Source organism: Littorina saxatilis, linkage group LG5, assembly GCF_037325665.1.
Source record: "Littorina saxatilis isolate snail1 linkage group LG5, US_GU_Lsax_2.0, whole genome shotgun sequence".
In the NCBI taxonomy this organism is placed as follows: domain Eukaryota; kingdom Metazoa; phylum Mollusca; class Gastropoda; order Littorinimorpha; family Littorinidae; genus Littorina; species Littorina saxatilis.
In genome coordinates this window covers 45,102,145-45,114,911 of record NC_090249.1, presented here as the reverse complement: position 1 = coordinate 45,114,911, position 12,767 = coordinate 45,102,145, and the positions used below count along the sequence as shown (strand labels likewise).

The 12,767-nt window shown below is 50.3% G+C and overlaps 1 protein-coding gene across 2 annotated transcripts in view; it reads right to left on the bottom strand.

Annotated features, from left to right (window-relative positions):
* Nucleotides 1-12,767, bottom strand: part of LOC138967263 (glycine dehydrogenase (decarboxylating), mitochondrial-like) — a 60,415-nt gene that overhangs the window by 10,299 nt on the left and 37,349 nt on the right. For both annotated transcript variants that reach the window (XM_070339789.1, XM_070339790.1), the window contains 2 exons: nt 12,497-12,592; nt 2,547-2,654 (listed from right to left, as the gene is read on the bottom strand). In XM_070339789.1, coding sequence (XP_070195890.1) covers nt 2,547-2,654; nt 12,497-12,592 — 204 coding nt within the window. The remainder of the gene's footprint in view (nt 1-2,546; nt 2,655-12,496; nt 12,593-12,767) is intronic.

Sequence of the window (12,767 nt, the reverse complement as noted above, 5' to 3'; positions counted from 1 at the left end):
AGGAAGCCAGGAACCGGACAACCACCACGGAAGGGAGCAAGACACTGCCGACCGCCGTGGAACGCTGCATCTCCTCTCTCCTCAATGCCGAACTCTGGGGCAAAGATAACACGAGAGAGGACACCAAAAACCCCCCTCCAACAAGAAGGGAGCACAGAAACAACGGACGTGAACGACTGCGCAAAGCACAAGTGCTAGAAGCAGAAACATGCACGGACAAAGAGGGGATTGCAGCCTAAACCACAACCCCAAGCTAAAAAAGGCGACGGCGGACGAAAGCTAAACTAGCCTTAAACGTCAGCCTAGCCAAAAAGCTAAAACCAATAATAGCTACTGATAACCGAAACGAAGGACGAACTATCAGACGCTAAGAAAATACGAAAAACTTCGCACAAATTACTGTAAGCACGTAAGTCCAATGGACAGAAAACTTCAGTAATTAAAAAAAGTTCAAAGAACAGCAACTAACCAAGCTTGTAAACTACCCGAGTAAACAAGCAAAGGCGACCTACCAAAAACATTAAAGTCAGCAAAGCTAACAAGATGCAAATGGCGAAAAAACATACGGCTAAAATTACTGAAACACGCAAGCCGCAACGGCCTGCCCAGTCAGTAAACAAAATAATTCTCTAGAGAAACACCCAAAATAACCATGCTTGCCGAACCCAAAGGAGGCCCGCACGGCTAAATACCATTATAATGGAAGTTAAAAAGCTAACTGAACACACTAACAATGGCGACAAAGCAACAAGTCACTGACAAACAAGTCCGAACACGGACGAAAGTTCAGCAACAAAAGCGAGAAAGAGAACACAAAAACGGGAACGAGCTCACCAAACAGCAGTAGTGACGAGCAGACAGACAGGTAACATGGCCGGCAGGTGTCACAACAACACAAGAGCAGACCATAGGAGCGAAAAAATTTCAGTGACCTTTCCCTCAGAGGTGAAAAGATCGTATGAGGGTAGGTAGACACGTGGAGTTATGGGAAGTGACGTGTGCACACCAATATGGGAGGTAACTCCCAGTGTGACTGCTCATTACCTAAGCTACTTTCGCTTTCGTTTTGGTGATGGGGTTGCTTCCCTTAGATAGGTAAGCGTTTTTCAGTGCTAAGCATCTCATGTGACTCAATGCTAATGTGATTCGGAGTAAGAATATGAAATTTAATGCCAATTTTAAAGTCTTAGGTATGACCCGGCCGGGGTTCGAACCCACGACCTCCCGATCACGGGGCGGACGCCTTACCACTAGGCCAACCGTGCCGGTCTTTTGCTTGCGTGTACACATGAAGGGGGATAAGGCACTAGGTCTGCACATAAGTTGACCTTGGAGAGTGAACAAATCTCCACCGTAATCCAGCAGGCATGGCCTGGATTTGAACACTCAACCTTCTGCATTGGAGGCAGGTGTCTTACCAACTCGGCCATTGTGTCCATCTTAGTGTAACTAAATACATGTACAGTAGTCCCTTCCATTTCCGGCCCTTTCGTGGGCGTGAACCTGCCCGGAGCGGCCAGCTTTCCCATGACTAATGAGTTTTCCTTCTATAATTGACTCTTAATGGCCGTTAACCTGTCTGACGCGGTCAACGGTCACTGATTTTTGCCCTAAGGTGCCCCTCTTACTCGACAGGAGCGGTCACTTAACGGCCACTTGTCACTTTCGCGGGCGAGCGCCTGTGGTGTGTGTGTGTGTTGTGTGCACAGACGGCACAGCACGAGCAGACGACATGAATACTTACGCATGCGCAAACTGTAAATACAGACATGCGCATACATGTACATTTACGGCAGTCACTTCCGGATCGATCACAGCTGATGTGAGTTTGAAACACTTGTTTATCTGACACTCAAATACATATATATAATAATCCAAACAACACACATACAAACATACGAAACAATAGCTTAGCCAGGACGATCGAGTTAAACACGCAAATAATTAAGATGTATAAACGAAAGCAAAACTAACAGAGACAATGAATCGGCGGCTCGTGGATGATCGCTTTCTTTTCTTCATGAAAACTTGATCGTGTTTTGGGTTGTTTTTTTTTGAGGAGGAGGGGGCCTGTAATGAACGGCCACCTGATATTTGCGGTCACCTTTGCAATGACTAATGGGTGACCGGATATGGCAGGTACTACTGTAGTAACTTCTTCTTCAGCGTTCCACAACTTTCTGGTTACGTGTGAGCTCGTTTGCCCATTTGGGTTTCCCAAACTATACTCTGAGAGCACAGTCAGCTTCACTCCGCTTTCGTTGAGTAGGCATGCTGGGTATTTTCGTGTTTCCATAACCCACCGAACTCCGACATGGATTACAGGATCTTTTTCGTGTGCACTTGGTCTTGTGCTTGCGTGTACACACGAAGGGGGTTAAGTCACTAGCAGGTCTGTACACAAGTTGACCTGGGAGATCGGAAAAATCTCCACCAGGCGGCAGCGACCGGGATTCGAACTCATGACCTCCCGATTAGGAGGCCGACGTCTTACTACCACGCCACTGCGCCCATTTCATGTAGTAACAAACCACAATGAAACTTGCCAATCAAAGCATCACACAGACGATCCAGTTCGTCTTTGTCCTCCGATTCCGTGGGCTCGATCATCAGAGTTCCTGTGACGGGCCACGACAAGGTTGGAGCGTGGAAACCTGCGAAGCAACAACAACATGTACAGGTTTACGATTCCTCTATTGGCCCTAATTTTTCTTCCCAACCATATAACTTTTTCTGTACCCATAAAAAAAAATTAAAAAATACAAACCTCAAAATAACTAAAATGTTTGTTAGAAGACAGAATATAAGCTGCTCTTCTCAGACATCTGGAAGATACTAGCCGCAAGCAAGAGTTTCGTCCAATTCAGGCAGATAATCCGAGATCATACAACCAAGCAAGGCAATACTAAAGGATAATATTTCACCTACCTACCTACTCTAAATGTGTTTGGCCTTGTCACTAAAAATATTTTTGTGTGTGACCATCAACATAATTTTAAGTTTTAAGATTGAACTCGTACATTTTATCATCATTTTACCTGCACCCAACTACATAAGCAGCCATACTATGTACATCGTTTGGGAGCTATCACCATTTTGATAACATCTGTAAGGCTTCTTTTTAAGCCTACTGTCTATATGATACTTACCGAGACAGTACTATTCTTGCACATTATCTATTATAGGCCGAAAAAATTGGACAAAACGCTGCGTGGGTACAATTATCTCCCATAACCATGCGCCACCGTGGATCCCAAGCACTGTCTGAGTGCTTCCCCCTTACAGGATGTAGGTGGCGCGTCCTCTTTCTTTATGAGCTGCAGACCCTCAAAAAGCCCATAACATATCAAGAGGGGAGGCGGGAGGGAAACTCTAATAGTACTGTCTCGGTAAGTATCATATAGACAGTAGGCTTAAAAAGAAGCCTTACAGTCAATATAACACTTACCTCGACAGTACTATTCTTGCACAGAATACCAGAGTGGTGTGAGGGTGATATGTAGAGTATTAAACTCCTTAATCAAAATCACTTAAATCCAAGGATTAAGATACCCAGGCAATTTTCGAACAGTACTACTGTAAAAGAAAATATACCCAAGAAAAATACCTTAGACTGACGTGACCATGCTGGCAACCACTGCTTTGGCAATGCCATACGACTGGTCAAGCCTGAGACTGGAAAAGTCTCGCATATAGTGGTTAATAAACGTGGCTGGAGTCTTCCAGAACGCGACCGCCATTATGCTTTGGAGCGAGGCACCCCGCACGTGCGCCAACGAGGAGCCGATAGCCCGAATCTCGTGTGCCCTGATGTCAGGGACCACATCCACTTGAGCATGAACATAAGCCTGTTTGATAAGCAAGGTCAGCCAACGAGCTAAAGTTTGTCTAGAAATATCCGATTGGTACTTCGGATTAAGCGAGACAAACAGTGACCGCTTAGAAGACCGAAAGCTACGTGTTCTATCCAGGTACACTCTAAGGGCACGTACTGGGCAGAGGAAGCGATCAGGGTCATCATGTTCAAGAGTGGGAGCCAAGGCTTGAATGACTACTGGTTTGGACAACTCCGAGGCATTCTGATTCTTGGCTCGAAAGTCTGGTAGGAAAGCCAACGTCACCTGATGTGTGGTGAACTCAATGTCAAATTCCAGGCCACTCAAAGCTTGAATACCACTGAGTCTACGGCAAGTGGCTAAAGCGATGAGGAACACAGTCTTAAAAGTCAGGAACTTGATACTAATGCCTGCCAGGGGTTCAAACTCCTTGCTACGCAGGAGTTTGAGAACCAGGAAGACATCCCACTTGGGAAATGAAACCCGAGGTTTAGACACCGCTGCATTGCTAATACCCGAAAGGACATTAGCAATGAGGGAGGAACTGATCAAGTGTTCAGGTCTGCGACCAGTAGCAGCCGCAATCGTGGAAGTGATGGCAGATTTGTATCCAAGAAGAGTCTTAGAAGAAAGACTCTTCTTTTGATACACTTCCACCAGGAAGTTGGCCAAGTCCTGTGTTGAGGGATAAAGCGGCTTTATCCCCTTGGACAAGGCGAAGGAGGCCCAAGCTCTCCAGCGTAAGTCATAGAGCTGATTAGTTGATCGCCTCTTAGCGTTCAAGGAAAACTCTACTGAACTCTTGTGCAATCCTAGTGCAAGCAGTTTGGAGCGCACAAGAGCCATGCGGTCAAGCACAGACTCTCTGGACGTGGATGAGGGAGGCCTGATCGAGGCTGGAGCAGACTTCCCCCGTCCAGATTCAGAGGTAGAGGGTCTACGTGGGTGAGACCGCGAAGATCTGGAAACCACGGAGCTGTTGGCCAGTAAGGCGCGACCAAAATCAGTCTTGGCCGTTCCTGCAGATACTTTGCCAGTACCCTCGGAATCAGAGATGTCGGGGGATAGGCGTAAGCATCGAGGAGCCTCCACGAGAGAGTGAATGCGTCCACGTGGAACGCATTCGTGTCTCGAAAGGGGCTGACGTACCTGGGAAGCCGAGCGCTGAATCGAGTTGCGAACAGATCGATCAGAGGACGGTCCCACCTTGCCCACAGACGCCGTAGAACGTTGTGAGCGATGGTCCATTCTGTGGGGAGAACCTGATCGCCCCGACTGAGAATGTCGGCCAGGGCGTTCAGTTTCCCCGGAACGAATTGGACTGACATCCGGACCTGATTGGTCTGGCACCAGAGCAGAATCTCCTCCGCTAACAGGGAGAGGGACCGAGAATTGGTGCCCCCCTGGTGGCGAAGGTAAGCTAGGCATGTGGTGTTGTCCCCGTGGACCAACACATCCTGATCCCGAATCAGGAGGCGAAACTCCAGCAGAGCCCGACGAACCGCCTCCAACTCTAGAAAGTTGATGTGTAGGAGGGACTCCTCCTGGGTCCAGACCCCCTGGGCCTCGTGCAGGTCCAGGTGGGCCCCCCAACCCCGCGTAGAAGCGTCGGTGTACAGGAAGAGAGACGGCCGTCTCGGTTGGATAGGCACCGCAGAGTTGAGCCAGATCGGGTCCAGCCATTGGACTACAGCCTCGTGAAACCAAGGCCCGATCTGGACCAACTCGGTGTAATCGAGAGGCCTGGAAGTCCGATCTGCTACTGCCCGTTGCAGGGGACGTTTGTGTAGCCTTGCAAGGGGCAGCAGCAGAGCGACAGACTCCATGGAACCCAACAGTTCCGCCAGCCGCCTGTGAGGAACAGCGCGGCAAGCCTGAATGGAGAGGATCTTTCGCCTCAGGGAGAGGATTCTGTCCGGGGAGGGAGACACAGTGTAAAGCACTGTGTCGAACGCCATCCCCAAGTAGCAAAACTGCTGGGCTGGCACGAGGTCTGACTTGTGCCACTGTATCTGGAACCCCAAAGCATGGGTCCGTTCCAGGACCTGCCGGGTGTGTTGGAGGCATTGATCGCGAGACTGGGCCAGGGTGAGCCAATCGTCCAAATATTGACGCAGACGCACACCCTGAGCTCTGACCAACGCCGCCAGCTCCTTGACCACCTTTGTAAAAATCAGCGGGGCCAAGGACAGGCCGAATGGGAGGGCCCGAAACTCGAACACTGTGCCCTCCCAAACAAACCGGAGCAGATGTCGGTACCCCGGGGCCACCAGGATGTGGAAGTAAGCATCCTGGAGGTCCACAGACGTGGCCCAATCGTTTGGCCGGATGGCCAACCGGACCGACGAAGGGGTTTCCATCTTGAACTTGCACCTGCGAAGGTACAAGTTCAAGGTGGAGAGGTCCAACACCGGCCTGAACCTGCCGTCCTTTTTGGGGACGGTGAACAGGCGGGAGTAGAACCCCGGAGAAGGCTGAGAAAGGGGGTAGACAGCCTTCTTCTCGACCAACGAGTTCACCTCGTCTTGAAGAGCCTGCCATCTGGCAGGGTCTCGAGGAGGGGGGAACGTCAAAGGTAGAGCGGACAATGGAGGTTGTGACGACAGCGGTAGAGAAAACCCCGACCCCACCACCCTCAAGATAAACTGGTTGGAGACCAGTCTGCCCCACATGTCGCGGGCCCGAAAAAGGGAACCGACGGACGAAAGAGGGGCAACTTGAGGGGGCGTCAACGTAGGGCCGGGACTCACTGAAAATTCTGCTGGCGGGCAGGCGCAGGCTTGCGACCACCCCCCTGGTGGTGCTGCTTACCCTTACCTGTCTGAGCACCCTTCTTCTTACGCTTGGGAGCACGAGAAGCCGGGGCCGCAGGGGGGAACGCGACAGGCGCCTGAGAGGAGGAAGAAGGAGGCAGTGAAACTGGCTTCTTCTTCTTCTTCTTCTGAGGCTGGGAGCTGGAGGTGACTGTAGCACTTCTCTTACTCCCCGCCGACGTCGCCGAAGCAGCGAGGCCAACCATCAGAGAATCAGTGTTCCTCTGGCGTGTGGACTCCACCACAGAACGGACAGTGCCCGGATGAAAAAGGGAAGAAGGCTGAGGAAACGTGTTCCTCAGACTCTTCCTCATATCCGGAGGCACTAAAGAAGTAGCCAGAAAATGATCACGGAACAGGGCCAACAAGTGGACCCGTGTTCCAATGGCCAATTCTGCCGCAGTCGTCACGCACGATCGCACGGCATGCAAAGCCCGATCCACTCGAACCGTGTCAAGGACCCGAGTGGAATCGGACTCTGCCCGATCGGGAGGGTCCAACAGTGTGGACAGCGTGCTCATCCATGTCAAGGCCTGTGATTGGGCCTCGACAATGGAAGAAACGGTGGCCTCAAGATTGTGGAACGAAGCAGAGCTCAGTTCCACCTTCTTGACCGAAGGCACCTCCCCAACGAACACATCACCGTCAGCCCCACCCTGAACACTCGAAGTCTGGAAAGGGAGAGTTCGAGAGTCAAAGGGAAAAGGGAGGGACGAAACAGATTGGACACGAGGAAACAGTGGAGGTGCGCCTCCCGAAGGAAAGCACGGCACTGAATCCGCGTCCTCCCGAGGAACATAGGTCGCGTTCGCACGTGAATCTGTACTCCTCAGGCGATGTGCTGCCGCTTCCACCGTGGCACTAAGACTAGGGTGGAACGCGAATTGCTGGCGGCCGGATCGTTCATAAAACGAGCCGCCGGCAGACGCGGCGTGTGCCTCCCGCGCCCGGGCCGAAGCGGACTCCAAGGACGAGAGGGCGTCGGAGGGAAGGACGTCCTGAAACTGTTCAAACGTCCTTCTAGCTGTGCGAGGGAGAGCCTCCTGCCTCTCGTCCTCAGACTCCACGTCCTGTGTGTCAACCGAAGGGTTGGGAACACTAGACGACAGACGCTTAAGAGAGGCATCCGTGGCGTCAAGACGCCGCGTGATGTCTGTCATGTACTGTTGGAAAGTACGAAGCATAGCTTCGGAAGTTCCATCAGAAACCGGCAAGGGTAGAGGATCAGTGTTAACCTCAGGGCGACCCTGATCCTCCTCCCCATCGTCCTCTGACTCACTCTCCTCTTCACTTCCCGACAACTCCTCAACAGCAGGAGTGTAGGAAGCTTGAGGGGGAGGAGCCGAAAGTGATGAAGTAGACTGTGACGAAACGCCCACTGAAGCAAGAGGCCGCGAAGACCCCTGCCCCAAAGACGAAACGTCTCCAGCAGCCGAAGGGAGAGAACAACAAAAACCCTGCGACTGTTGGGTCAGTCCAGCCAACGAACCCCCGCCATTTATAGACTGAACAGGGACCCATCGGGTCTGATCAGAAAAGAAATGGTCCGGTCCGGTCGGGGGTGCCGATCCGGTCCGGTCGGGTGGTCCGGTGTTCCGGTGGTCCGGTCCGGTCCGGTCGAGTGGTCCGGTGTTCCGGTGGTCCGGTCCGGTCCGGTGGTCCGGTCCGGTCCCGTACCATCCGGAGGTCCCGTTCGGCACAGAACCATCCGTACCCACAAAAGTGTTCGGGTGGTTCGGTCCGGACGTGGAAACACCGTACCATCCGGACCCGTAGGTCCGGTGGTCCGGTGTGTTCCGGTTCGGTGCCAGACCACCCGGACCAACAGAGGTGGTCGGGTGGTCCGGTCCCGACCGGACCACTGGTCCCGTACCGTACCATCCGGACCCGTAGGTCCGGTGGTCCGGTGTGTTCCGGTTCGGTGCCAGACCACCCGGACCAACAGAGGTGGTCGGGTGGTCCGGTCCCGACCGGACCACTGGTCCCGTACCGTACCATCCGGACCCGTAGGTCCGGGGGTCCGGCAAGGGCCAGAGGTACTGTCCCGCACCGGACCCTAAGGTCCGGTACGGTCCCGTACCATGGGTCCCGTCCGGACCAAACCCGGAGGTCAAGTCCAGTCGGGACCCGTGGGTCCGGTTCGATCCCGACCCGTAAGCCTGGACCGTTCCGGACCCTTGGTCCGGACCATCCGTCACCCGAACACCAGACGCTAAGGAATGGCGTGGGGTCAAGACGGTCCGGTCGGAGGTGTCGGTTTGAGCAACAGAAACAATGTTCCCGTCGCCCTGACCATTCGACAGAAGTACCACGTTCTGTCGAACACCTCCACGTCCAGTAACTAGTCGGCCGGAGCGTTTCATAGAGGGACAGCCACCAGTCACACGGACGTCAGAGGGAACCGTAGTAGCAGTGGTCGTAGGCACGATGCCTGAAACCCCTGCCCCCACAGGACCGCCCTGAACGGGGTCAATTCGCATCCCAACCCCAGCGGGGAGGGAATTCATAGACCCCGTCATCTCCTCCGATCTCCCCCCCCATGAGTCCGAGACTACTGTCGAAACAGCAGTAGACGACCCAGCGAGGGAGTTCAGAGGAGGACCCGTGTCCCTCCTGGCTTCCACAGCGGTGGAAACCGAGGAGGGCACAGGAGAGGCACCGGAAAAGAAAGAAGTCGAAACCTGAGTCTCTCCCGTAGCCCCTAGATCAGATTCACCAACCCCCAAAGAGGGTTGGGAATCGACCCGCCCCCGGATTCGAGCCAGGGAGGAGAAGGAAACCTTCCCCCCAGGCTTGAAACCGGGAGGAGCTGAAGCCTGAGACTGAGGGCCGGACAACGGCGTCGAAGGGGGGGAAGCGTGTTCCACGGAAGGAGAAGGAGAAAGACGCTTTTTCTTTCCCCTCGACCTTCCCCGAACCTTCGACGGCGCAGCCCCGCCCGAAGTCCCAGGTTCAAGCCCAGCCTGTTTGAGCAAGCTCGCATTGAGCTTGCTCAAACAGGCTTTCTCCGCCCTCCCTCGCCGCAAACGCAAAGCGTTTGGGGAGGGAGAGTCGGAGCGCCGAAAGATCCCCTTCTCCGTGCGTAAAACATGACGCTGGGCGCCCGGAGAAGGGTTGCCCCCGGCAGACTCTGGTTCCGTAGAACCAGAGCCCAAAACAGGACGAGACATCCTACCTCGCCCTGTACGTACCCTTAAGGGGAGGTGGGCCAGTGCACTACCTTTTTTTTAATTTTGAATGTTTTATTGTGTCTGAATGTTATTTTATGAAAGAAATGAACAAATGATGACAAAGAATAGTCACTTTTTGTATTTTCGGTTGCTGGTTTTTGTTTTACGGGACAAAAACAGTCAAAATACAGACAAAAGTGGAGTACAGGAGATACCCGGATTTTCATCAGATGTGATTGTCACACTTCTAATTATTGTTTTATTTTATCCTTCTGGGTATGCTCTAGGGGATTACGAAGCAGATCTTGTTTATTATATTTATATTTGGAGTTAGGAACACTTCTTTGTTACAACTGTCAAACTTTAGGGTAACGCTTGCGAAATTATTGTTTGAAATAATCTGGATATGACTATAATAAAATTTCAGCAAAATCCCTTCGTAATCCCCCAGAATGTTATATTCTGCACAAACTACAAAAGAAAATATTGCTCTAGCTAAATTACAGCCAGAGAAATCGCGTAACCCAAGACGTAACCGTAGGCAAAATGGCTGAACTGAGAAAAACGACATTGAAGATTGAACACCACAGAAACACTATTGAAACAGACATACAAGGACAAAACTGTGTTATGAATGAACAGCTTAGTTTATTTGAATTGCAAACTACTTAGCCTTTAGCACGCCAGCAGAGAATTTATGCGTCCATCCCTTCTTTCCCTCTGTCAACCAGCATGGGAATACTGCCCCAGCGCTAAACGTGTATCAATGACCCGATTCTCGTTTGTATTTGCATGCGAGAATAACGGTATTTTTAACGGTAACTTACTTGAGCCAGAACGAGACTTATTTCTTTCCGTTATCTCGTCGATTTGTTGGTTTCCTCGAAGTTTTCTGCTTTTGTTTTTACATCGATACAGTACTTTGGTGCTTCGACAAGCAAGATGGAGGATGATGAGTTTGAAACTTTCGTTTGAGTTGTTTTTTGACAACAAATCGTACGTGGAATCTGAACGATTTACTGAGGAAGCTCTTCGCAATGAACTGTGTATCGCGGTGAAGAAAATGACACAGTTCGTCAAGACAGTGACGGAATTTACGAAAGTGCAGATTGATACAAACTGTTGCTGATCCAGTTTCGTTCGGGAAATGGCAGGCCCAGCAAACATTACCGATAATCTGACTGATGTTGGATACTTTCTCCTGTTTTTGTTTTTTTTGCGTAGCAAATGCTCAACTTGCTTGTCGAGGAGATACTGCACAGAAACTGACTCAAATTCAGCGCAAAGCAAGCCAAAGCCGAGACGTAAAAAGTGTGCTGCATGGCGTGTTCGGAAATGGCGACTTGTGAATCTGCGTGGAGATCAAAGCTTTCCTCTGTATCGGAAACACCGACAGAATCCAAACTTTGGCTTAGTACCAGCGGAACTACTTGTTGTTGCTAACCGAACTAATAAAGACATTGTCCTCTTTCTTATTTCGAGCCATTGTTATCGTATCAAAGGTTGTTTCTCAAGGAAAAATTCGCTTTCGGTTGTCACCGATCGTTTGATGTGTAACCAGGATGTTGTAAAACCGAGTGAACTTCGGGTGTTCCCGTCATGGCCGAGAGTCTCTTCGGTAGTTTCCGTATGCAACATTCGTAAGCTGAGCATGCGCACTCACAAAGTAAACTGGTTCCCGATTTCGGTTTATGAAACGAACCAATGGATGTCGAGTACCTTCCAAATAAGGACATTTCCGTTCGATTACGATTGCTGCCTTTGCAACGGACAAGTGGCTGAGTGAATGGAACATTCATCAAAACACTGAGGTCATGTTATAGGTCAAGAGCTGCTGCGCAGTTTCGTATGTCGTGAATGCACTGTTTTGCTGAGGACAAAGCCGTAACTAGCCTTTGAAATGAGACATTTTTTGGCGGGGGAATATCGACTACAGAAGACAATCAATGCCACACATGTTCACATTTTGTCTTTATTGACAGATAAATAGGACACTTTTGACAAAAACACCGACACACATGGATGATAGGTATGTTATGGAAACATAATCTGCTAAAATACCCAAAACAGTGTTTTGAACGATTTGGTCAATTTTGCACTGGCCCACCTGCCCTTAAAAAATCGAGAATTAACAAAATTCAAAGAAAATTAGGTCAATACTCAAGTGAATGAGGCGAAACGAGAAGCAGACGACCGGTCACCACGAAGTAGGACGGTAGGCACGCCGAGTCCGCCACACAACAACGGAGGCACAAGTTGGAAGAAAAACAACGTAGCCTCAAGCCAGAAGTGGAATAACACACAAAAATCCAACAGGTGGTAATCCACACAGAAAAGAAGACTCTAGAATCCAAAATAATCCGGGAGCGCAGCAGAAACACAGCCTACTGTCACGCGCGAAAAAAGAAAGAGGACGCGCCACCTACATCCTGTAAGGGGGAAGCACTCAGACAGTGCTTGGGATCCACGGTGGCGCATGGTTATGGGAGATAATTGTACCCACGCAGCGTTTTGTCCAATTTTTTCGGCCTATAATAGATAATGTGCAAGAATAGTACTGTCGAGGTAAGTGTTATATTGACAATGTGATTTCTAAACGATCAAAAACATGATAAAAAATATTAAACAGAACTTCAAGGCTGTCTCTTGCAATCTTGTAGAGACATTCAATACATACCATAGTCTTGAAGACGCTTTGCAACATCAGTGGCTTCAATGTTGGCTGTTTTCTTGAATGGTCTGACATCCATGATGAATTCATGGGCACAGAAACCTGGCCAAACAAAAATGAAACAAATTGCACTAAAAGAAGTAAATTCACTATAAGCTGAACTGCACCAGCTTCAAAAATTCAACCTGGAAAACAATGTTTATCACAGACAGTGTCAGTGATTTTATCATACAGATACAAGACAACATTTTTGTTTTCGTCTCTTTCAGTACCAAGA